This window comes from Poromitra crassiceps (genome assembly GCF_964638095.1).
Source record: "Poromitra crassiceps genome assembly, chromosome: 11".
Taxonomy (NCBI): domain Eukaryota; kingdom Metazoa; phylum Chordata; class Actinopteri; order Beryciformes; family Melamphaidae; genus Poromitra; species Poromitra crassiceps.
Window position 1 is genome coordinate 10,292,845 of NC_139643.1, and position 27,218 is coordinate 10,320,062.

General features: G+C 44.9%; 1 protein-coding gene across 1 annotated transcript; it reads left to right on the forward strand.

Moving 5' to 3' along the window:
• Positions 1-471: 471 nt before the first annotated feature.
• Positions 472-26,892, forward strand: LOC310784821 (collagen triple helix repeat-containing protein 1-like; the record flags this gene model as incomplete). Its single annotated transcript, XM_083645861.1, has 6 exons — positions 472-772; positions 4,324-4,485; positions 13,481-13,587; positions 21,916-22,134; positions 23,346-23,562; positions 26,747-26,892. The coding sequence occupies 6 exons, from the start codon at positions 472-474 to the stop codon at positions 26,890-26,892; spliced, it is 1,152 nt and encodes a 383-aa protein (XP_083501987.1).
• Positions 26,893-27,218: the final 326 nt, after the last annotated feature.

Here is a 27,218-nt window from a genome sequence, read left to right on the forward strand (position 1 = left end):
GGCCTGCAATGTTGTATGTAGCATAATACTTGACATAATTGATATTCATATATGGCCTTTTATTTTCTATGGTTAGAGAACCACACAAGGAAAGTCATACATCCTGTCTGAAAAGATTTATGGTGCACAGTGCATGAAGTTGGTAATATTAAAGTTCACTGAAGACAAATTAATCTCAAGAGCATTTTTACCGATGCCTCCCGGTGATTACACTAACTGACCAGCAAACTAGGTGTCAGGTGCACACCGCCTTGTCCGATTTAACAGCGTCAGTATTTGTTCATTTCATTGTGTGACTCTAAAGTTGAATCTTCTTGTGTCCCTCCAGGTCATCAGGAGGCGCTCTGCTCTTTCCGACAACAAACACGAACCACGTTGTCTCGGAAGTCAGTGTTTCCTTTCCCGCTTGCTGTGTGTGTTTGTCAGAAAGAAGCTTGCTTTGACTGTTTGGCAGGACAGAAGCAGAGCAGAATGTGGGGCTTGGGGGCCGTGCAGCTGCTGAGGGTGTGTGTACAGGAGCGGATCAGCTGTGCTGCTGAAGACTTTCTGCTGCTGCTGGAGAAAGGAAAAGAAAGGGCTGAAATCCCGCCGGAGGAGCTGAGAGCGCTGCTCACCGAGCGGCTAACTGCGGCTGTGCAGGAGATTTCCAAGCTGGTTGAGAAAACCGTGGTGGAGTACGAAGACAAAGTTCAGCGGTCAGAGCAGGAGATCCGCTGCCTGAGGAAGCTGCTCGATGTCGTGTTGAAACCCGAAGTGAAGCTGCACAGAGCAGGTTAGTCCGTCCGGCAGGGTTTCCGTCATGATTTAGTTTTTAAAACATATCGGTATCAGTGTATATGTTTGCCGATTTGCGCCTGAGGTTGTGCAATGTCAACCAAATAGCCATCATCCATCGCAATGTTTCCCTGTGGAACCATCGCGATGGATGATGGCATCGTTGTTGACAGGGGGAGGGGCCGAGGGGAGACACCTAACTTTCTGAAATCTCAGTCCCAGAGAGAACAAGAGAGGTTCGCTGTGTGTGGAGTAGGGATGGGTATCGTTGGGATTTTATTGATGTAGAAGAATTGATATCGGTACCAATACGGTACTGCTAATTGATACCGATACTTATCGATACTCTTATCGATACTACTCTCCATAATTTGGTGCAAAAAATAAAGACATGACATGAAAAGATGTGAAAAGCTATTTTGTTATTAACTTTTTCGCAGAAATAATATATTCACCATAGTGAATATAGTTATTTATTAAATCTAGGCCACCTAGTATGTAATAGAAATGTGCAATTATTTTTTAAATTGGAGTCTGATTACAAGAGAAAACGGAGAAAATGGCTGTAGTACATCCTACTAAAACAACCAGAATGCATTGCCCGACTTTCACTTCAGGGACAGAGCAAACCCGCATTATCTACTGAGGGCTATTTTCATTGACACCATGGTCTGATCAAACAGCACAGCTAATGTTGTCCAACGCGCTACCTCAGCTTCACCGGCTCGTATCCAAGTTTCGTCCTATTTACTGGAACAGCAAACGTTTCCATTGCGTGAGAAGCTGACGGGATGGTCATGCTTGTTCCAGGTAGTAGTCGGTTCCCCAAGTGTTGCTAGGTAAACGGTTATCCTAGACGACTGCGGCGTGCATTAAAATCGTATAACGCACACCTAGTCGTTGATGATCCCTTACTTTAAAAAAAAAATGTTTTCATCATCGAGTGTGGATAAATCACAGCCATTTTCAAAGGATTATAAAACAAACGACAACTTACCCTGTGCTGAAAGGCCGGCTGGATATATTTTGCTGCAAACTAATGCTAACATTACAGGTAGGTTAAAGTTAACAACACTGTCACTGTTTGTTGTTGTTCTGTATTCAGAGTTGGCAGAGTCGACATAATATTCTTTCAGGAAACAAGTCAGGTTCACCAAAGCACAGCGAAGTTTGTTGCAGCGCGAGGCATATCACGCTAGTTTTCTGTCTGTCCCCTGAGCCTGACTATCTGAGCCTCCCAGCTGGCTGCAGGCATCTCTCTCAGGTAAAACACTAGTCCGGTGCTGGTTTTCTTCCAAATATACTACTGATATTTTAAAGTATTTAGTAGTATCATATTTTAGGGTCTCCTTTTTCCTGTCGCAAGCGTACTGGAGCATGGGACAGGAGTGTAAACATGCAGTTAAGCAACGTCTTCGTCATCATTAGGGAATGCTAAAAAAAAATGCCGATATAGCAATACCATTCGTCGAGACGCTTATTGATACTCCGGTACTGACCAATCAGGCACCGGTACCAATTAGAACTGGTCTACCCATCCCTACTGTGGAGGTAAGTCTTTAATCGTTAATAGTGCACTCCCAAGCAAAGGCTCACTGATAGCCTACTGATATTGGCTTTGTACTCGTGAAGCTGCTTAATGTAAACGTAATGAGATGAGATTTGACTTGTGAAAATGTTGTATGAGATGCTATCTGAGCTTTTCTCCTGGGCAGCCTACACTATTGAAGACCTCCACAGACTCCCAGTTACTGTTCATTTAGTTAACAACTATGACGAAATATGCTCGAACTACCTTTTTTTACATGACTAAGACAAGACAAAAATGCTCAGACTTTTAGTTGCCTAAAACTTGACTGAATAAAAACAGGATGAGGTTGACTAAATATTTAAAATATGATCAAAACTAACAAAGACATTTGACACAGGACTAAGACTAAGACTACATAAAAAATAGACGACAAAATGAACACTACAGTTTCCTGTGCTACAGCATCACAGATGCGTTATTTCAAATCGCACATAGGCTCCGCAATGACCACGCCCTGTGCCCGCCTACGCAGCAGTCAAGCCCCGGGATGGGCCAGGCGCCCATGCTCACAATCACTGCACAGGGCTCGCAGCCCAGCGATTTCATTAACCAACTGAATAGCTCTTGAGAGCGGACAGCGATTTCATTAACCAACTGAATTGCTCTTGAGAGCGGACATTGAAATGAATTATGGTCACAAACTGAAACGGTGAATTGGGTGGGAAGTGAAAATGGCTAATTTATGTATTCAAAGCAGACCTTCAAAACAGGAAACCCAGAGATATTACCCTTGGGGTTGATGCAGGTTGATGGGATTTTCTCACAGGGCTTTCTGAGGAGAAAGATCATTATTGCCTCAAATATCAGATTAAGATGAGATGAAAAAAGTTGCAGTATAAGAACAATCTGTTAGAGAGGTCTGAGCGCTTTCCACACAGCGCAGCCAGCCTCCCTTCTCCTCTCAGCTGCGGGCAGAGCAGGAACTGTAAATAGGCTCCACCCGTCGTACGTCTGCCGACACTGTGCAGAGCATAATTGGGCCTTAAAATGTCAACAGTTTTCATTGACTAAAACTAGACTAAAATAGCTACGGTTTTCTTTGAGACTAAAATAAAAGACTTTTAGTCAACTAAAACTTGCCTAAATAAAAACAGGATGAGGTAAATATGATTAAAAAAACTAGCAAGGACATTTGACACAGCACTAAGACTAGATAAAAAATATATATATGACAAAATTAACACTACTGCCAGTCAGCTCACTGACTCCATTCCGCCAAATCCAGTCCAATACGTCCTGCATGAACAGTTTCTTGCATGGAGGAAACCTGTGTAAGGACAGTTCCCCTGGATCTGCACGGGCTTGGTTGTTAATATGCAGCCTAGAACTAACAACCTCATGAGGAGAGTCATCTCTCAAGACAGACTTTCCACTTGCATCGAAAATCTGTCGGCAAGCTCTTTGAGAAACTGTAACAGCGCTCGCAGGGGGCGGGCTCGCATGCTGCGCTTTACCTGATCAAAATGGAAAGGATGTGACCGGTGTGTCGTCAAAACTTACCATTTCCAGCATGTAGCAAGTTGCTACTTGCTACTAGCAATGAGCTAGAGTTGTTGTTGTTTCATAGCGACGGAGGGATTTGAGAGCGACACGCAGGGAGCGGAAAGGGATTTTCTTCCACTGCCGACAGAGCCCCTTGAGTTCCGTTTGCACACGCATGAAATGAGCCTGCCCCCAGAGGTCAGAGAAATATATATGCACGCAAATTGCACTGTGACCGTTCCCCCCCCCCCCCCCCCCTTCTCTGTGCGCTTTTCTTATCTATTTTATGTGAATCACTTTTAATACACACTCCGTGTATGAAATGTGCCAAACAAATACGGTGAGTAGCCTCATGTTCAGATTCATAAATGCTGAGCTTTGCATGGAAATGATTGTACGCCAAGTTTTCTGTCATATGTTCGTTTGATAAATGAGGTGTGTGTGTGTGTGTGTGCGCGTGCGTGCATGTGTGTCAGCCTTGCCTCCAGACATCCAGCAGCTGTTGGTCAGTAAAGAAGAGGTTCCCCGTGAGCAGCAGGACCATAGCCCCAGTCGGGAGGACCGTAGCCCCAGTCTGGACCAGGACGACCCAGAGCCCCCACACTTTGAAGAGGAGCAGGAGGAACCTGAAGACAGTGGTGATGATTGGAAGCCGACTGTAGAACCTCAGCCTGACAGTGGTGATGATTGGAAGCCGACTGTAGAACCTCAGTCTGGTGACAAACCATTTAGTTGCTCATACTGTGCTAAAACGTTTAGCCGTAAAGAACACTTGAAGTCGCACATGAGAATCCACACAGGGGAGAAACCATATAAGTGCTCAGACTGTGCAAAAGGTTTTCGTCATAAAGGACACTTGACGACACACAGGAGAATCCACACAGGGGAGAAACCATTTATCTGTGCAGTTTGTGGTAAAATATTCAGCCAGGGTGGACAATTAAGATCACACATGAGAGTCCATACACAGGAAAAACCTTTTAGCTGTTCAGTTTGTAACAAACATTTTAGCCAGAAAGGTGCATTGGTTGCACATATGAGAGTCCACACTGGAGAGAAACCATTTAGCTGCTTAGTTTGTGGTAAAACATTCAGGCAGACTGGACAATTAAGTTTACACAAGAGAGTTCATACACAGGAAAAACCTTTCAGCTGCTCAGTTTGTGGCAAAAGTTTCAGTGGTAAAGGAGACTTGAAGAAACACTTGATCACCCATACAGGAGAGAAACCATTCACGTGCTCAGCCTGTGCTCAACCTTTTCGTCATAAATCAGCATTGAACAGACACATGAGATTCCACACTGGAGAGAAACTGTTCAGCTGCAGTGTTTGTGGGAGGAGTTTTAGTCAGAAGTCACAGGTCAAAACGTGTTGTGGTGAGAGCAGCAGCAGGTGAACTGTTCAGCAGTAACAGAACAATAAACCAGAGACACATCATGATCGTCCCATTGGTGCAATGTAACAATGTAATGATACTTTGTTATTGTTACACTACTTAACTATTTTTGGGAGTATCTGTATATTGAGTATTTATGTTTCGGTCAACTTTTCACTTTTACTCTACTACATTTCCTGAATAATATGTATACTTTTGCTCCATTATATTTCCAATAAGCGTCTTAGTTACTCGTTACTGCAAAATAAAATCAATTTCTTTTTTTTGCTTGCAAACACGCAGGTTTGGCGAATCAGTGCTCATAGCTGGCAAGTTACTGTATGTTAATCATCCACACTCCATTCCAGTTGGTGCCCGTGATGCACCGTAACGTTTGCCAACTACTATAGAGCTCAACACTGACCGCCCACTTTTTCTCAGCTCCTGTTCCATCAGAGAATTCCACATTCCCTTTCTCCATCCATAGATGTTTTGAGAAATCCTTATACAAGAAGTTATAAGCCTGGAACCAAGCCAACCAGCCACCTACTGAATCGCGAGGGACCATTAAACATCTCACTTGGAGCAAAAACAACAACACGGGAGGGAGTCACGGGTGGGGGTGGGTGGGTTGGTTTGAGGGAGTCACGGGTGGGGGTGGGTGGGTTGGTTTGAGGGAGTCACGGGTGGGGGTGGGTTCGTTGGTTTGCAACACGGGGTCCCTTTGATGTACTGACCCAGTGGTCATTAAAAGAAGAAGAAAAATAGATTTTGAGTGCTAGAAACTAGCAACGATGTTGCCCTTGCACCGGGCCTACTTTTACTCAAGTGTGGCTTTCAGGTTCTTCATCCACCGCTGGCAAGTCCATTACTCAAGAGGAAAGCCAAACCCTTCTAGTCAGTGTTGTGGTTTAGAGATGCAGCCAAATCTCAATACTGCTCATACACTGATTTTATCATCAAAGTGTCTTGTTTCTTCAGATAAAACTAGAAGGACACTTTGAGAGAGCAGACCTCCACCAAGGACTTTTTTTCCCCCCCAGTCTGCTATGATTTGCACCTTTTGTGAGTCAGATCGGATCCACTCCAACATTTAATGGGTTCTTCTTTGACCCATGCTGCACCCTATGACGACCAGTGCAGGGAGCAGATTGAGCAGGTGGTGTACTACTTGCGGTGGAAACGGTACACGAAAAACGGCCCAGTAGTTCACACTCCATTTCTCCAGTATCCCTCGCCCCCAAAAAACTTGAACTTTGTCAACTTCACAGAATTTTTCAGCCATGTTACGCCCACTTCCCAGCTAGCGACCATAACATGGCAGATACCTATCCGTCTGGATGTCTAGTTTTGGTTAATACCAGACGCTCCGCTCTTGCTTAAAAGCACAGACTGTGCCATGCCGTAGGAAACTAGAAGGGCACTCAGACAGCACAGACATTTTAAGGAAAAAGTCCAGTCTGCTGTAATATGCAAATTTCGTGTTGGATCGGATCCGCGCCAAAATTGAATGGGTTCTTAAATCCCATGACTTTTCCTAATAAGAAAATAACACCAACAATACAAATTTGTACAATAACATTTTTAGATGAAGTTGCGATTATGGGTTTACTTTAAGTCAATGTACTCATAGTCATTGTGAATTTATTTTGTAATTCAGCTTATACATGTTGAGATATAGATGTAATAACACAACTTTTATTTTTTTATTTTTTTTATTCTCTTCAGACTGAATGTTTTGATGTCTGATTCTCATAAACGGCTGTGATCCTCAGAGAGGAGGATGACATGTTTAGCTGGAAAATATATTTCAGTTTTACAACGTTCACGACGTGAATAACACTGTATAGCTACTGACTGTCAATATGTATGACTGTAAATTACATGATATACTTTATATAACTTATTTTTTACAATTTTGTTACTATGACTTGCTACTATATTCATCTATAATATTGCATGTTAAATTGACTTTGCTCTGTTTCTTTGTGTCCTTTTTGCATTGTAGTGTATACCATGACTATATATTTCTGATTGGCTCTGATAGGGCTGGGTGATAATTCAATATTATCGTTCATCATCTTTCACTGGAATCGTATTCTGGTGGTGATTTTTGGGATATCGTGGCACGCAATTCTGCCATCTAAATTGATAATAGCAACCACATTTTACTCACCTTGACAAAATGAAGTATGAAAATGTTTTAAGGAATATTATTGAATAATATTCATATAATAATATAGTATAATAATACTTGAGAAATATTATTTCTCATTTGTTTGACATTGCCATTCAGTTCAACTGGATTTAACGGGGTCTTGCATGAGCCATATTGTGAGATCCATTGAGATCGGGGGGGGGGGGGGCATCGTTAATTATCAGGATATTGATTTCAACCATATCGCCCAGCCCTAGGTTCTGATAAGGTCAGCTGTTATGAGTCTTTTGATGTTTACATGTTTGTGATCTTGCTCACTTTGATCTATTTTGATCCTCTGTATTCTGTAGGATTGAAAGTAATATAAAATTATGATTCAAATCTGTGTTTGTCTTCCTGAAGATCTACAAATATTACATATCAGTAAAGTGAATGGATTTTCAGACTGTTTCAAATCAGTGCACCAGATATAAGAACTCTAGATCACAGGTGCCAATTTGTTAAAGTTGTTTTACCTCATTTGAGAAGATATCTGCTGTTTATCTCCACTGTATGTGTCAACATCACTACGTCTGGTGTTAACTTGTACCAGCCACTAGTATAATGCACCCACATTCAAAACATTTATTTTTCACCCTTGCTAATAGCGCAGAGCCTTCCTGTAGTTCTACATTTCCGCCAGTAGATGTCACCCTATCCCCATAATGGACTAGGCTCAGAGCAGGAATGGTCAGTTTCCAAAGAGGAGGATCTTAATTTCTATCCTGCGATAGAGCACCGCAGGAATGAGTCCAGAAGTAGCATGTTGGTACTTCAGGGGAAGAGTGAATGGGGATTTCACTTAAATGCATAAAATAAGGTCTGTGGTTAACAAGTTTGTGGAAGTGGTCATTTGTGTTCAGCAGGATAAACTTCACAAACATGAATCACTTTTATGACTTGAAACATTTTTTTTTTTTTTTAGAAAACACTTCAAAAGTCATAAAAGTGATTCACACAAATGACCACTCCCATAAACTTTTGTTAACCACAGACCTTATTTTATGCATTTATGCGAAACCCCCATTCACTTTCCCCCTGAAGCACCAACATGTACGTATGGGATTATCTGGATTATCTATATTCTCTGGATTATTGTTTTGATATTAGATGTTCACTTCACTTGACATGCTTAATATCTTCAAACCTGTGCTATTCAGAATTCAAGTTTAGAATAGGTGCTTAAAGTGCTTAAAGGCCTTGAATTTAACTTTTGAAAGTTTAAATCCTGGAAAATGTGGGGAAGTGCTTAAAAAAACTTGAAATAAATAAATAAGCAAATAAATAGATAGGCCTACATTTGCAGTGTTTGACAGAATGCAAGTCAAAACAGAACGCCTGCCCCTGGTCCATCCTGGGCAACTGTTGCTGCAAGGCGGAGAAGGACCTCTCTCCCCTTGTTTTCCCCTGACGAGGACATCGAAGCCAGCTTTCCAATATCAAACTTCTTTAGCCCATTGGAGAAGCTCCCTGACCCGGAGGTTGACTACGCCTGGACGGCTCAGCAACCCCCGGTCGAGGTTCACAAAAAATCTTAAGAAGAAGCGCGAGCGCCCGAATTCCCCGACAACCCCACTAACCTCCCAGGGAAAACGAGCTAGATGCGCTAGCCCTCCTCTGTCCCCTTTCCCCATCCCGAGCCCCGCTAGTGCTACGGGTCATCGCACTGTAGCTGGTGACCGAGTTAGCTTGATTAGCTCAGCTACAGCCGTGGCTAGCTCGGCTAATGCTAACAGGCTTTCTCCTGCTCCCGGCATCACCTTTCCGCCGCCTGACTACATTCTAATAGGCGACTCTATTATTAGACACGTAGCCATCCCCAATTGCATAACTTATTCGTTTTCTGGAGCAAAAGTGCTTGATCTAGTTGAATACATCCCATCCATCATCGAGAAGTATCCGTCTGCCAACTCTGTCATTATTCACGCGGGCACAAATGATACCAGGTGTAGAGAATCAATGCAATTACAATACGACTATGAAACCCTGGCCGAGACAATCGAGAGTCTAGGGAAGAAGTGCCTGTTCTCTGGCATGATTCCCACTCTCAGGAAGAGCTCGGAATCGTTTAGCCGTATTTTCAGCAGCAACAAATGGCTTCATAATTACAGCGCTGCCTGCGGGTATGAGTTCATTGACCACTACGACTCCTTCTGGAAATCGCCCCGCCTGTATAAACTGGATAATCTCCACCCCAGCAATATAGGAATTGCAGTACTGGCTGCAAATATCTCAGGTCACCTAAAGCTAGCCACGACCCATCCCGCCTGACTGCACGAGAATCCCCTCAGACTGGTCACTTCCGGTCAGACTCAGCGAAGCCCTCCACTCTGTACTAACCTCAGCTCTAGCTCCCCCGCATGGCCTGGCGGGCTCATTACACCCACCTCACCTCTACCCTTCCCTATCACAACTGGTGTCTCCTATTCAATTCCTGTCCACATCACTGTAAAAAATAACTTTTCACCCACCCCGTTTTTTAGACATGGCAGTAACCCGGAAAACTTTTCATCTTTAAAAAATGTCAATACTCCTCTTATTATCCCCGGTGGTCTCTGGAATTGCCAATCAGCAGTAAACAAAACCGATATAATCTCCGGTCACGCCCTCTCTCAATCTCTCCTCTTTCTCGCCCTCACGGAAACCTGGATTATTCCAGAAAATACTGCCACCCCAGCTGCTCTCTCCTCTGCCTTTTCATTCTCACACACCCCCCGAGCCTCTGGCCGAGGGGGGGGCACTGGGCTTCTTATATCACCTAAATGGACATACACAGTCACCCCTCTTTCCCATCTCTCTCTTTCCTCCTTCGAAGCTCACTCTGTCACTGTATCCCTACCCATTAAACTTAGCATCATAGTCATTTACCGCCCACCTGGTCAGCTTGGTGATTTTCTAGAGCAATTAGACACCCTCCTCTCCATATATCCTGAAGATGCCACACCGCTCATCCTGTTAGGGGATTTCAATATCCCGGCCACGACACTTCAGACCTCTTTGTTCACTAGTTTTTTCTCGTCTTTTGATCTCTCTCTGTCCCTATCTCCTCCCACTCATAAAGCCGGAAATCTGCTCGACCTTGTTTTCTCACGCTCTTGCTGCACTTCCAACCTCACTGTCACTCCGCTCCCCGTATCAGATCACCATTTTGTAACCTTCTCCCTTCCCATCTCTCTCCCCATTCCCCCCCCTGCACCTACTCACAACATCACCACTCGGCGTAACCTACAAACCCTCTCACCCTCAGCCCTCTCTTCTACTGTTCTCTCCATCCTTCCCTCAGTAGAGCAATTCTCCTGTCTCTCCACCAACCTAGCCTCCGCTGCACTTCTTTCCTCTCTCTCCTCCGCTCTCGACTCCCTCTGTCCCCTCATCACCAAACCTGCCAGAACCTCCCCTCCTGCTCCTTGGCTGTCCGGGGCTCTGCGTACCAGTCGTGCGGAGCTTCGGGCAGCCGAGCGAAAATGGAAAAAGTCCCTTCTCCCCACTGATCTCTCTGCCTACCACCTCCTCCATTCAAATTTCACCTCTTCTATCTCAGCTGCAAAGTCCTCTTTCTACATCTCAGAAATCCAGTCTTCCGCCTCAAACCCTAGTAAACTGTTTTCTACTTTTTCCACTCTTCTTAACCCTCCACCCCCTCCCCCCCCCCCCCTTCCCTCACTGCAGACGATTTCATGACCTTCTTCACCAAGAAGGTAGATGACATCAGCTCTACTTTCCCCCCTCCAGTCACAAACAGCAGTTTCTCCGTCACCAGCACACACTCTCCGACCCCCCCCCACTGGTCTTGCCTCCTTCTGTCCCCTCTCCCCTGAAGATGTACTCAAACTTATTATGTCCAACCGTGCTACCTCCTGCCCCCTCGATCCTATCCCCTCCTCTCTCCTCCAGGCCATCTCCTCTGATATTTCCCATTTTCTCACTTCCTTCATCAATTCATCCTTGTCCTCTGGTTCTGTTCCCACTCTCCTCAAGACCGCTAGAGTCAAACCACTTCTCAAAAAACCTTCTCTAGACCCCTCCACCACCCATAGCTACCGTCCCGTGTCCCTTCTCTCCTTCATATCCAAAACCCTCGAACGTGCTGTCTCAGATCAACTCTCACTTTATCTCTCCCAGAACAATCTATTAGATCCCCTACAATCAGGTTTCAAGCCATATCACTCCACCGAGACAGCCCTCCTCTCAGTCACTCAGGCCTTACATTCTGCCAAATCTTCATCCCTCTCCTCTGTCCTTGTTCTTCTAGATCTATCAGCAGCTTTTGACACCGTAAATCACCAAATCCTTCTCTCTACTCTCTCTCACCTGGGTGTTTCTGGTTCTGCACTTTCTTGGTTTACTTCTTATCTTTCCGATCGCTTATACCAGGTGTTATGGCGAGGTGCCCTTTCTCGACCCTCCACTCTTACCACTGGTGTACCCCAGGGCTCAGTCCTGGGCCCTTTCCTTTTTCTTTTGTACATCAGATCGCTCGGCCATGTGATAGCCTCTCACGGTTTCTCTTACCATTGTTACGCCGATGACACACAACTTTTCCTTTCTTTCCCCCCCTCTGACACCCAAATTGTAGCCCGCCTTGCCTCCTGCCTCAATGACATCGCAGTCTGGATGTCCGCACACCATCTCAAATTGAACATTGATAAAACTGAGCTCCTCTTCCTCCCGGCTAAAGACTGTCCTCTCATTGACCTCTCCATCTCCATTGAAAACACTACCATACTGCCCTCTCAAACAGTAAAAAACCTTGGCGTAATCCTGGATAACCAGCTATCAAACTCAGCCTTCATCGCAGCCACTGCCCGCGCCTGCAGATTTTCACTCTACAACATCCGTAGGATTCGGTCCTGTCTCTCAATAGAGGCGACTCAACTCCTGGTCCAGGCATTGGTTCTCTCCCGCATGGATTATTGTAATGTTCTGTTGGCAGGGTTACCTGCTTCTGCTCTCCGACCTCTTCAATTAATTCAAAACTCTGCAGCCCGTCTGGTATATAACCTGCCCAAATTCTCTCACGTCACTCACCTCCTCCATAAACTCCACTGGCTTCCCATTCTTTCTCGCATCAGATTCAAGTCTCTGGTGCTGACTTACAGGGCACTCCACCGGTCAGCCCCTATATATCTACAGTCCATGGTCAAGCTCCAACCACTGCATAGCTCTCTCCGTACCTCCACCCGTCCTGTCCGTCTAGCCCCTCCATCAATCTGTGGACCTGGGGGTCGCTCACCTAGATCCCGACTCTTTTCCTCTTTAGCGCCAAAATGGTGGAATGAGCTCCCCCTTTCGGTCAGTTCAGCTGAAACACTGCCTATTTTCCGTCGGAGACTTAAGACTCACCTATTTGGACTATATTTTGGCCCTTCCGGGTCAGACCTTTCAGTAGAGCGCTGAAAGCGCTTCAGTAGAGTGCTACTTTTCAGTTGTCGATTGTTCACCGTGCTTATTGTTTGCTGTGTCTTTATAAGTGATACTTTTATAAGTATTTGTTGTTTTTTACCTTGTCCATTGCTGGATATATTTTTCTGTATTGTTGCTGATAATGTGTATTCTTTGATTGTATATTGTACTGCACTGTATTGTATTGCATTGTAAGTCGCTTTGGACAAAAGCGTCTGCTAAATGACATAAAGTAAAGTAAAGTAAAGTAACTAGAACGACCACAGTGCAGATATATGCCTCTATCACGTTAACAAGCTTGGAAAAGGTGTTCGTGAGGTCACAGTGACCTTGACCTTTGATGACCAAAATGTAATCCGTTCATCCTTGAGTCCAACTGGACGTTTGAGCCAAATGTGAGGAAATTCCATCAAGGCATTCCTGAGATATCGTGTGAACAAGCAAGAAAATGGCGATCGAGGTCACAGTGACCTTGAACTTTGACCTATAACCTCCAAAATCTAATCAGTTCATCCTTGAGTCAAAGTGGGTGATTGAGCCAAATGTGACGAAAATTCAGTCAAGGCCTCTCTCTCTCCCTCCTCTCTCTCTCTCCTCAATCTCTCCCTCCTCTCTCTGTCTCTCTCCCTCCTCCTCTTTCTCCTCTCCCTCTCCTCAGTATTGACGATGGAGTCTGTCCTGCTGTTGCTCCTCGCTCTCTCTCTGCCGCTCCGCGCGGAGCCGAGAGAGAGAGCGCTCCATCCGCGCGCCGCCGCTGACCACACGGTGAGTTTCTTCTTCTGCTGCTGCTTTTAACATTTATTTTGACTTCCTGTTTGCCAGTAATCATCACACACACACCTACCTCCCAGTGAGCCGCAGGAACAAAACTCAAAGCTTCTGTAGTTTGAACTATAGCAATGCACAATATATCAGCAATCATATCGGTGTCAGCCCATGTTAGTCATTTTTATGATTGAATATCGTATCGGTCCGACGAGCAAAAATAGCAGCAATATTAATCGTATCGCCCAAAATTTTCATATTGAGAGGAAAGAATATGGTAAATCTATGATTTGTGGGCTTTTCCAAATGCTTTGGAAATGAAGAAAGACATAACTTTTTCCAAATTCCGGGTTTCATTCATGTGTTTTCCAGTATGCACAAAATGTCATGATCATAGAAACTTGTTTATATACAGATCTTACACTATGGATTATCTGTAAATATCGGTTATTGGCCATAACAGCAATGTCAAAGGGGCACTTCACTGAAAAACAATGCTGATTTATTTTTGCACATATCCGAAAACGCGAAAGCATTTTTACAGGCATTCATTCATTTAGTTTGTTTGACAGTTATTGAGAGTTGACTTGAGTTGAAGTTGATGGCAGTGATGTCCTCGGATCAGAAGGCATCTTCTGATGACATCACTGTCCTCTTTAAATCCCCAATATCAATCACATGATGCCACTTCTGCAAGAAAAATGATCGAAAGGAAGAAAGAGAGAGTGACAGAGAGAGGGAGAGAGTGAAAGAAAGACAGAAACGGAGAGAGAGGGAGGAAGGGAGAGAGGGGGCGTCGGTCAGTCTGCCAGTCCGCCAGTCCGTTTTGGTTTGATTTTTATCGTTTGAAGAATTTAACCTCCTTCAACTCAGTCTGTGTGTGTGTCTGTGTGTGTGTGTGTGTGTGTGTGTGTGTGTGTGTGTGTGTGTCCGTCCCTCTGTGCGTGTGTGCGCGCGTGTGTGTGTGTGTGTGTGTGTGTGTGTGTGTGTGTGTGTGTGTGTGTGTCGGCCTCCAGGCACACAGCTCCTTTCATGAGAAATCAAAACGTGAACTGTAGGACTGTGTCAACATCCTATGCAACACTGTGTGTGTGTGTGTGTGTGTGTGTGTGTGTGTGTGTGTGTGTGTGTGTGTGTGTGTGTGTGTGTGTGTGTGTGTGTGTGTGAGTGAGTGAGTGAGTGAGTGAGTGAGTGAGAGAGTGAGAGAGAGATGAAGAAAGGGAGACAAGAGAAGAGAGAGCATACAGTCTGAATTGTCATTTCCTGTGGGAAGACATTTTGATGCATCCTCAGTATGTGACTGCTTTCTTCTTCTGTTTGTGTTGTTTGTTCTATTTATGAATTGTAATTCTCTGATGCTTTATTGTGTTGACATGTTTGAGCTTGCTTGTAATCTCGACAACATTGCAAATGAGGGTCAAACCTCAATAGTCTTTTGAGAAATAAATGAAGGTTTCAAATCAAATCTCAGATGAAACATATGTGAGGTCAAAGGTCACTGATGCTAATGTCAACATGCTAACTTTAGCTGCTCCACGGGCCCCCCATCTGATCAGCTTTTTGCTTTTACATGTTTTATTACAGAAAGTGCATGAAACCCATCATACATAATGTCATTGTGTTCCTTATAGATGGAATTATAGTTTCAAAGGGACCCTCCACAAAGGCGTTTTTAACGTGGAGCTAGAGCCCCCTGGGGGCGGGGGGTGAAGGGGGATCAGGGGGGGGGGGGGTCGAGGTGGGGGGGAGGCTCTCGCTTCCTCACAAAGAACAATGTGTTGCATTCAAGGACTGTTAGGCTCCGCCTCCGTCTGACCTCTGACTCAAAGAAACAACTTCCTGTCTGCAGTACTAACAGCTCTGAACTCAACTGAAACTGAACTAAATAAATCATACAATTAAAGATGTCATTTACAGCCTGTTTTTAGCTGAAAAATAGCCATGTGCAGCCTCAAGCACCTGGCTACAGTGCAGATTTCAGCTAAAAACACGGTAAAGTGTTTTCAAGTCAACTTGGCATCTCAGGGCTTGTGGAGACTTGGATTACACCAGGTCCATGGGTTCTGGAAAATGCATCTGTCTATACTTTGTCACAACATAATTTATTTATTTATTTATTTGCACATAAAACAAAGAAAACGGGGGGAGGGGGGACTATATTAATATATATTAAATATTAATAATAATCCTTACAAAGCAACGCATATAATATAAACAAAAACAAGAAAAAAGAAACAAACAAATTAAGAGAAGGAAAAGCAACATTAAAAAAAGAAAAGAACAAAGGAAAGGGAAAACAAAAGAGCGACCAAAGTGAGTAAGTAGACAGTTAAAGGGCAGTGTGTGAGGTGTAAATAGACAGTTATAAAAGTAAACGGTTAAAGGGTGGTGTGTGAGGTGTAAATAGACAGTTATAAAAGTAAACAGTTAAAGGGTGGTGTGTGAGGTGTAAATAGACAGTTAGAAAAGTGGACAGTTAAAGGGCAGTGTGTGAGGTGTAAATAGACAGTTATAAAAGTAAACAGTTAAAGGGTGGCGTGTGAGGTGTAAATAGACAGTTAGAAAAGTGGACAGTTAAAGGGCAGTGTGTGAGGTGTAAATAGACAGTTATAAAAGTAAACAGTTAAAGGGTGGCGTGTGAGGTGTAAATAGACAGTTATAAAAGTAAACAGTTAAAGGGCAGTGTGTGAGGTGTAAGTAGACAGATAGAAAAGTAGACAGTTAAAGGGCAGTGTGTGAGGTGTAAATAAACAGTTATAAAAGTAAACGGTTAAAGGGCAGTGTGTGAGGTGTAAATAGACAGTTAGAAAAGTAAACAGTTAAAGGGTGGCGTGTGAGGTGTAAATAGACAGTTATAAAAGTAAACAGTTAAAGGGTGGCGTGTGAGGTGTAAATAGACAGTTAGAAAAGTGGACAGTTAAAGGGCAGTGTGTGAGGTGTAAATAGACAGTTATAAAAGTAAACAGTTAAAGGGTGGCGTGTGAGGTGTAAATAGACAGTTATAAAAGTAAACAGTTAAAGGGCAGTGTGTGAGGTGTAAGTAGACAGATAGAAAAGTAGACAGTTAAAGGGCAGTGTGTGAGGTGTAAATAAACAGTTATAAAAGTAAACGGTTAAAGGGCAGTGTGTGAGGTGTAAATAGACAGTTAGAAAAGTGGACAGTTAAAGGGCAGTGTGTGAGGTGTAAATAGACAGTTATAAAAGTAAACAGTTAAAGGGTGGTGTGTGAGGTGTAAATAGACAGAAAAGTAGACAGTTAAAGGTGTGTGAGGTGTAAATTGACAGAAAAGTGGACAGTCAAAGGGCAGTGTGTGAGGTGTAAATAGACAGAAAAGTGGACAGTTAAAGGGCAGTGTGTGAGGTGTAAATAGACAGTTATAAAAGTAAACAGTTATAGGGTGGTGTGTGAGGTGTAAATAGACAGAAAAGTAGACAGTTAAAGGGCAGTGTGTGAGGTGTAAATTGACAGAAAAGTGGACAGTCAAAGGGCAGTGTGTGAGGTGTAAATAGACAGAAAAGTGGACAGTTAAAGGGCAGTGTGTGAGGTGTAAATAGACAAAGTGGACAGTCAAAGGGCAGTGTGTGAGGTGTAAATAGACAGAAAAGTGGACAGTCAAAGGGCAGTGTGTGAGGTGTAAATAGACAGAAAAGTGGACAGTTAAAGGGCAGCGTGTGAGGTGTAAATAGACAAAGTGGACAGTTAAAGGGCAGTGTGTGAGGTGTAAATAGACAAAGTGGACAGTTAAAGGGCAGTGTGTGAGGTGTAAATAGACAAAGTGGACAGTTAAAGGGCAGTGTGTGAGGTGTAAATAGACAAAGTGGACAGTCAAAGGGCAGTGTGTGAGGTGTAAATAGACAGAAAAGTGGACAGTCAAAGGGCAGTGTGTGAGGTGTAAATAGACAGAAAAGTGGACAGTTAAAGGGCAGTGTGTGAGGTGTAAATAGACAAAGTGGACAGTTAAAGGGCAGTGTGTGAGGTGTAAATAGACAAAGTGGACAGTTAAAGGGCAGTGTGTGAGGTGTAAATAGACAAAGTGGACAGTCAAAGGGCAGTGTGTGAGGTGTAAATAGACAGAAAAGTGGACAGTCAAAGGGCAGTGTGTGAGGTGTAAATAGACAGAAAAGTGGACAGTTAAAGGGCAGTGTGTGAGGTGTAAATAGACAAAGTGGACAGTTAAAGGGCAGTGTGTGAGGTGTAAATAGACAAAGTGGACAGTCAAAGGGCAGTGTGTGAGGTGTAAATAGACAGAAAAGTGGACAGTCAAAGGGCAGTGTGTGAGGTGTAAATAGACAAAGTGGACAGTTAAAGGGCAGTGTGTGAGGTGTAAATAGACAAAGTGGACAGTCAAAGGGCAGTGTGTGAGGTGTAAATAGACAGAAAAGTGGACAGTCAAATGGCAGTGTGTGAGGTGTAAATAGACAGAAAAGTGGACAGTTAAAGGGCAGTGTGTGAGGTGTAAATAGACAAAGTGGACAGTTAAAGGGCAGTGTGTGAGGTGTAAATAGACAAAGTGGACAGTTAAAGGGCAGTGTGTGAGGTGTAAATAGACAAAGTAGACAGTTAAAGGGCAGTGTGTGAGGTGTAAATAGACAAAGTGGACAGTCAAAGGGCAGTGTGTGAGGTGTAAATAGACAAAGTGGACAGTTAAAGGGCAGTGTGTGAGGTGTAAATAGACAAAGTGGACAGTCAAAGGGCAGTGTGTGAGGTGTAAATAGACAAAGTGGACAGTCAAAGGGCAGTGTGTGAGGTGTAAATAGACAAAGTGGACAGTTAAAGGGCAGTGTGTGAGGTGTAAATAGACAAAGTGGACAGTCAAAGGGCAGTGTGTGAGGTGTAAATAGACAAAGTGGACAGTCAAAGGGCAGTGTGTGAGGTGTAAATAGACAAAGTGGACAGTTAAAGGGCAGTGTGTGAGGTGTAAATAGACAAAGTGGACAGTTAAAGGGCAGTGTGTGAGGTGTATGTGTGATGTGTGACTCATCAGGGAGTGTTTCACTTTGGATTTGAAGGGGTTAAGAAGAGATAATGCTTGATTGGCGATATTGATATGAGTGTTAGTACAGCACCTCTGTAGCGTATCACAAAACAGCATCATCACAAAACAGCACCATCACAAAACAAAGCACCCGAGGTTCAGGTGTGATTTTTGGAAAGGTGGAGAGCTGAGGGCTGAAGAGCTGGGCAGGCTTCGTTTCAGGGAGGAAAGGGATTGTGGCCTCTTGCAAAAATATTTTTATTTTGTGTAAGGGCAAGGTTGAGTAGACTCCCACTGCACTAAAGAGTGTGTGTGTGTGTGTGTGTGTGTGTGTGTGTGTGTGTGTGTGTGTGTGTGTGTGTGTGTGTGTGTGTGTGTGTGTGTGTGTGTGTGTGTGTGTGTGTGTGTGTGTGTGTGTGCGCGTGCGTGTCTGCGTGGTTAAACTGGCTTCTTCTTCTACTCTCTTTTTACGGTGTTTATTTTGGTGTCTTTGTGGTTGGACCTTCAGTGTCACGGTGGTCGGGTTGTTTTTCTGTTTCATTTTGTTCAGTGTGACCGCACGTCTTTATTTTAGGCAATAACCTGTTTTTAGTTTGGATGTCACAGCGTTGTGTTTTCAGTTGAAACCTTTTTTCTTCCATTTTGTTTTGTTTGGCTTGTCGCTTTTAACCAGAGAGGCATCAGATCCTGTCAAGTCATTTTGGTTGGTGTTGTGTTTTTGTCTTTACTCTTTCACTCTTGTCCGTCAGACTGCAGACTGCATGCTCTTAGCCTGGGGCTATCTTTTTATTTTATTTTATTATTATTATTATTAACCCATCCACCACCCCCCCCAATTTGGAGGACATACTTGACTGTTTTTACATTACATTATTATATTACATTTTGATTTGACAAAAAAGATACATGTTCTGAAGTACATTTGACCTAACAGTTAGATAATGCACTCATAAACACTAAACAATACATTATACCCATAGTACTATGCAATATAGAAGGGAAAAAAACATATCAACACACATCCAAAACATATACATAAGACGATAATGATAGTGATAGGCACCAACCTAACTTGCTCATATACCCAGCCCTCTCGCACACCCAAATGAGCCCATCTCTCCTGAACAACCCGTTGTAGGCCCTCTTGAGACATATAGTCCTCCAACTTTTTATAGTGTTTAACATAATTTTTAAATCTTTCCAAACACAAATCTTCTAAATGTCTACACCTAATGATAAAACTTTTCCCCAAAAGTATTATTATATTTATGAAGTTATCCCGCACTTTTAAGTCACCCAATAGTACAATTTGCAGTGAGAGGTCTACCAATATGGGGCTGGGGCTGGGGCTATCTTAGCCCTGGGCTAAGTAGAATAGTCTACTTCTGAACTTTTTTAAATTTATTTCCTGTAAATGTTATACTGTTATGTTTTTTGAGTGTATTACTGTTACTTGTGTTTTACTGTTTTGCATATGTATACTTGTTTTACGTATGTAAAACACTTTGATACCTATGTTTTACTGTTTTATATATTCTGTTTTTATGTTTTTATGTCTTATGTTTCAGGGACAATGGATGGAAACTAGCCTTGCGCTAAATCCGGCGATTTTTACACTTTTATTATGTTCCAGATGTTTTTATCTGTTCCATGGTTATTGTGTTCATCAATTTTGCATTGTCCCGTCTAAATAAATAAATCAAATCAAATCAAATCAAGATAGCCCCGGTCTATCTTAGCCCCTTTTCACACACACCTGTTAACCCAGGTTAACCTAAACCCAGGGCTCTGTGATTCAAACTCAGTTCTACTAGCCCAGAGTTAGTGGAGCCCAAGGGCTGTTGGAACCAGTGCTGTTATACAGCTACTGGCCCCGTCTCTCTGCCCTCGTTTCACACCGGAAACCTTTAGCCCCGTGTTTACATGAAGAGTCGGGCCAGTCAGGGTTAGCAGAGCAGGGCTAAGCTGCTCTGCTAACCCTGCTCCAGAGCAGGGTTAGCAGAGCAGCTAGCCCTGCGCTGAAGTTGACGTTAGCCCACTTTGGAATATTGCAGGATTGTGCAAGTGTGAAAGCTTTGTTAGCCTGTGGCTAATAGCTCCTTTAGCCACGATGATATGGGCAGAGTCGGCACGTCATCGGCACGTATCGGTCGATAAAGGCTTTAAAATTAAATGTCGGCATCGTCCCAAAATGAACATTTCTGCCGAACTGACAGGCCGATAAAATGTCACTTTAATTATGACTAAATGCTCGACTAAATGTCTCAGGGAGAGCAGAGCACAGCCAAGCCTGTTCAAGTAGGATGAATCTTACAGTTTTGTTTGAAAGAAAATGTTACATAAATAAAAAAATATGGCATGTTTTACATAACCTAAGTTGACAGTTTTCTTGCAGTAAACGTGTACATTTTGAAAACCATTGTATTTATGTTTGCATCTGCCAGTGGGCCATAACCATAATGGCCGGAACACACATCTTGCGTGTGCTGTGCGTCTGCGTGGCGTCTGCGTGGCGTTTTCATTTCGGCTCCCATGTTAACAGGTTACAGCAGCCACACCACCGGCATCAGACGCGCGTCTCAAGCGCGTGTCTTGCGAGCGTGAGACGCGCGTCATCTAGAGAATAGAAGCGAAGCCTATTTTTTCCTTTTACGGCGTGCGTGTCTCTAGCGTGTCTCTACACAAATAGACACAAAAAGACATTCAAATGATATTTTACAGGGGCAGCCACAGCCAATCAAGACTCGTTTTGATTTGAGACGGGAGGATGATCTGAGCTCACAGCTGCAGTTCTCCTGCCCTCTGAAAACCAGATAGGCTACAACGTGGCTTCGTTCCTCCCCTCCCCACCACACACACACAGACACACACACACACACACACACACACAAATCATACTGCCTCGATTCTGAAGTGAGCCCAAGCGATCTTCAGTTAAAATCATCATTGTATTGTTTATAGCAAATTTAATGAAAGGTAAACTCTATAGGAAGATAGTTGGCAGACAGGCAGCAGCGCAGCAGCTGCACGCACCAGCCACGCTGCCTGTGTGGATGCCGCGGGCGTGCCAGCCGCAGCAAGCACGCCACGCACACGCACACGCCACGCACATGCAAGATGTGTGTTCCGGCCGTTACGAGTAGCCATAATAATGTGTCAATCTCACTACAGGAGAGACTTTTTGTTTGGGGGGGTGCACACAGATTTCGTATCGACATCACCAATCAACCAAAAAAGTTAGAAAATAGTGGCATATCGGATATTGGCAAAAAAAAATCCAATATCGTGCATAGCAGTTTTGCTAGCAGTAGTAATAATATCACTAATAATAAGTGTATTTCCTCTTCCTCAGTTGGGGGCGTGTCTTCAGGGTGTTCCAGGTGTTCAGGGGCGAGATGGTAATCCGGGTGTTAACGGGATCCCCGGCACCCCTGGCATCCCGGGCCGGGACGGGCCGAGGGGTGAGAAGGGGGCGTGTGTGACGGAGCGCTTTGAAGACCCCTGGAGGCCGAACTACAAACAGTGCGCCTGGAAGTCCCTGAACTACGGCATCGACCTTGGCAAGATTGCAGTGAGTCTCTACTCAGAGCAGTTTACGGTGACCTGTTTGGGACATCCACATCAATCCAATTTGATGTGAAGTTGTCACTTGTCACACAATTGAAATGCATAAACTTTATAAATTTATTTAGAATACACTCTCAAAATTGTATTTGTTTTGCTCCATTTGGTGAATTTGGCAAATGATAACAATTCTCTTAAGTTAGAAATGAAATAAACAGAAACCTGTAGCCTCAACACCCAAAGTTCACTGACACCTCCCTTTACATCGTCCATATACTGTATGTAGCAATCAGTACAAAAAACAGTAGTTGCCATAAAGCCGTGGTTGTTGTCCGTCACAATAGGCTGTTTGTGTTCTTAAATATAAGCTATACTGCCCCCTGCTGCCCCCCCCCCCTATATATATAGCACCCCTCGCAAATTATTTCAGATGAAATTGTCTCAAAGCGCTAACTGTACATTATGCCCCCTGGCAACCCCTCGAACCTTTATACTCATGGTCTGGGAATCCTCTGCCGTTTCTTTATTGGCAGATCTTATTTGCACTGATAGCTGATGTGTCTATTTCCACCCGAGTGTAAATAGCTCATGTAGCTATTTATTTACACCTCAATTCAGCGCGAGATGCCTAGTTTCTTAAATTTTCCTACTTATGAACTTCTCAAAAGTTCTTAAAAGCTGCGGTACAGCTCCGTGTGGCTACGACTGCCGCAACAGACACGTTCCCATGTAATAGATGAGCAATAGGATCGGTAAAAGTACGCACCTGTTCTGTTTTTATCTATTATATTTGATATATATTTACATATTATTTTTTATATATTTAAAAAATGCATCACAATGTATCAAGTTACGTAGCACTGGAGGGGGGTTGCGAGAGCACTGGGAGCCATTCAGCAGACACACACACACATCACACTCACACACACACACACACACACACACACACACACACACACCCACTCACACACACACATCACACACACACACACACACACACACACACACACACACACACACACACACACCCACACAGGTTCAAAGTACAGAATACTGCTTTCTCATGATTTTCAAACCTAATATATACTTGGTGACTGGTGGTATACTTGTTCAAATTTGGCTGGGTGGTTAATAACACATTTTTCTATGATGTGACAAAATCAAAACATTTATTTTTGGTGAACAGAGACAGTAAATGTGTCCCTGACCTTCCCTCAGGACTGTACCTTCACCAAGCGGAGGGCGGACTCTGTGCTCCGGGTTTTGTTCTCCAGCTCTTTGAGGCTGAAGTGTGCTGCCCCCTGCTGCCAGCGCTGGTACTTCACCTTCAACGGAGCAGAGTGTGCTGGACCACTGCCGCTCGAGTCCATCATCTACCTGGACCAGGGCAGTGCCGAGTCCAACTCCACCATCAACATTCACCGCACCTCCACAGGTTAGTGCTGAGACTAGTTAACACACAGGTTAGTGCTGAGACTAGTTAACACGTTAATTGCCAAGAACGAGTTGAGTCGTCAAACACAATCCAGCTGTTCACTGCCAACGACGAGTTGAGTCGTCAAAAAAATGATTTTTTTTTTTTTGACCGTGGGATGTGCATCTAACCCTTTTACATCTCTTATATAATTATTGGAGCCACCGAACGTTTACAACCCATTCCACCGACCCACTAAGTGGCAACAGTGCTCTCCTGACTAGAGGAAGGCAAGCATTTTTTTAACTTGTCACGCCATTCTCACCCCAGCCATTCTCATGAAAATGGATGGGGGAAAACGCTTTCGTTTTCGCGCTGATTGCTGGCGATGCGGGATTGCAAATTTACATAATAGATTACAGGTGGAACACACTTTGAAACACGCAGCATAAATATGACCAGAATCGCAAAAGCTTCTCTCAACCAAAACTCCAAGAAGCGAGCGAGTCCATCCCGACTTCCTCAAACAGCGGCCGTGCAGACAGGCACAGGACAGCAGCAAAGCACTGAGACTGGTGACAAGCTTGTGACGGCCGCTGCAGCCAAGAAGAACGCCCACGGAGGGAGGAGTTGAAGCAACTCTCCCTCTCGCTCTCTCCCTCTCTCTCTCTCTCTCTCGCTCTCTCTCTCTCCCTCCCTCCCTCTCTCTCTCTCTCTCTCTCTCTCCCTCTCCCCCTCTCACTAGGATTAAACCTAGTGCGTCTCCCTCCCGAGAGGGAGGGAGAGAGAGAGAGAGGGAGGGAGAGCGAGAGGGAGGGAGAGAGAGAGAGAGAGAGAGAGAGAGAGAGAGAGAGGGAGGGAGAGCGAGAGGGAGGGAGAGAGAGAGAGAGAGAGCGAGAGGGGGAGGGAGAGAGAGAGAGAGAGAGCCAAAAATGAATGGTTAAAGTGACTGTTCTATCGAATTTCACAAAAAGCCGTTTATCTCTGAATATTTTTTCTGACGCTAAAACCATGCTGTATTCAACTGCTAATCCTTACATAACTACTAACTCTACAAACTAACTCTTTTAGACAGAGAAAGCACACATTCTATTAGTTCTTTTGAGATATTGTGTGTTCACAAAATCTTAGCAGAAAAGAATCCTCGGGTCTTGAAAGATGAGCCAGAATCCTCAAAAAAACCCTCTGGCAGAAGCTAACTACAGTAAAAAAAAAACGTCTGGCAGTGAATGTGTTAACACACAGGTTAGTGATGAGAATAGTTAACACACAGGTTAGTGCTGAGACTAGTTAACACACAGGTTTAGTGCTGAGACTAGTTAACACACAGGTTAGTGCTGAGACTAGTTAACACACATGTTTAGTGCTGAGACTAGTTAACACACAGGTTAGTGCTGAGACTAGTTAACACACAGGTTAGTGCTGAGACTAGTTAACACACAGGTTAGTGCTGAGACTAGTTAACAAACAGGTTTAGTGCTGAGACTAGTTAACACACAGGTTTAGTGCTGAGACTAGTTAACACACAGGTTAGTGCTGAGACTAGTTAACACAAGGTTAGTGCTGAGACTAGTTAACACACAGGTTAGTGCGGAGACTAGTTAACACACAGGTTAGTGCTGGCTGAGACTAGTTAACACACAGGTTAGTGCTGACTGAGACTAGTTAACACACAGGTTAGTGCTGGCTGAGACTAGTTAACACACAGGTTAGTGCTGACTGAGACTAGTTAACACACAGGTTGGTGCAGACTGAGACTAGTTAACACACATGTTAGTGCTGAGATTAGTTAACACACATGTTAGTGCAGACTGAGACTAGTTAACACACATGTTAGTGCTGAGATTAGTTAACACACATGTTAGTGCTGAGATTAGTTAACACACAGGTTAGTGGTTAGAGCTGACTGAGACTAGTTAACACACAGGTTAGTGCTGACTGAGACTAGTTAACACACAGGTTAGTGCTGAGACTTAAAGCTTTTGTTTTTGCTTTTGTTTTTATATACTTTTCCATAATTTCCTCATGTTTGGCATAGGGAGCAATTGTAATTATGTGTCATGTAACTAACTGTCTCTCCCTCCCTCTCTCTCTCTCTCTCTGCCTCCCTCTCTCTGCCTGTCTCTCTCCCTGCCTGCCTGTCTGTCTCTGTCCCTGCCTGCCTGTCTGTCTGTCTCTCTCCCTGCCTGCCTGCCTGTCTCCCTGCCTGCCTGTCTGTCTGTCTCTCTCCCTGCCTGCCTGCCTCTCTGTCTCTCTCCCTGCCTGCCTGCCTGTCTCCCTGCCTGCCTGTCTGTCTGTCTGTCTCTCTCCCTGCCTGCCTGCCTGTCTCCCTTCCTGCCTGTCTCTCTGTCTCTCTCCCTGCCTGCCTGCCTGTCTCCCTGCCTGCCTGTCTGTCTGTCTCTCTCCCTGCCTGCCTGCCTGTCTCCCTGCCTGCCTGTCTCTCTGTCTCTCTCCCTGCCTGCCTGCCTGTCTCCCTGCCTGCCTGTCTGTCTGTCTCTCTCCCTGCCTGCCTGTCTGTCTGTCTGTCTGTCTCTCTCCCTGCCTGCCTGTCTGTCTCTCTCCCTGCCTGCCTGCCTGCCTGTCTGTCTGTCTCTCTCCCTGCATGCCTGTCTGTCTCTCTCCCTGCCTGCCTGTCTGTCTCCCTGCCTGCCTGTCTGTCTCCCTGCCTGCCTGCCTGCCTGTCTGTCTCTCTCCCTGCCTGCCTGCCTGCCTGTCTGTCTCTCTCCATGCCTGCCTGTCTATCTCCCTGCCTGCCTGTCTGTCTGTCTCTCTCCCTGCCTGCCTGTCTGTCTCCCTGCCTGCCTGCCTGTCTGTCTCTCTCCCTGCCTGCCTGTCTGTCTCCCTGCCTGCCTGTCTCTCTCCCTGCCTGCCTGCCTGTCTGTCTCTCTCCCTGCCTGCCTGTCTGTCTCCCTGCCTGCCTGCCTGCCCGCCTGTCTGTCTCTCTCCCTGCCTGCCTGTCTGTCTCCCTGCCTGCCTGTCTCTCTCCCTGCCTGCCTGCCTGTCTGTCTCTCTCCCTGCCTGCCTGGCTGTCTGTCTCTCTCCCTGCCTGCCTGGCTGTCTCTCTCTCTCCCTGCCTGCCTGGCTGTCTGTCTCTCTCCCTGCCTGCCTGCCTGTCTGTCTCTCTCCCTCCCTGCCTGCCTGCCTGTCTGTCTCTCTCCCTGCCTGCCTGTCTGTCTCTCTCCCTGCCTGCCTGTCTGTCTCTCAGTGGACGGTCTGTGTGAAGGTCTCCCCACAGGCCTTGTGGACGTGGCGGTCTGGGTGGGGACCTGTGCAGATTATCCTCACGGCGACGCTTCCACCGGCTGGAACTCCGTCTCCCGCATCATCATCGAGGAGCTGCCAAAGAGCTAGAGACTATACCTGTCTGCCTGTCTGTCTGTCTGTCTGCCTGTCTGTCTGTCTGTCTGTCTGCCTGCCTGTCTGTCTGCCTGTCTGTCTGTCTCTCTGCCTGTCTGTCTGTCTGTCATGTCTGTCTGTCTGTGTGTCTGTCATGTCTGTCTGTCTGTCTGTCTGTCTGTCTGTCTGTCTGTCATGTCTGTCTGTCTGTGTGTCTGTCATGTCTGTCTGTCTGTCTGCCTGTCTGTCTGTCTGTCTGCCTGCCTGTCTGTCTGTCTGTCTGCCTCCCTGCCTGTCTGTCTGTCTGTCTGCCTGTCTGTCTGTCTGTCTGTCTGTCTCTC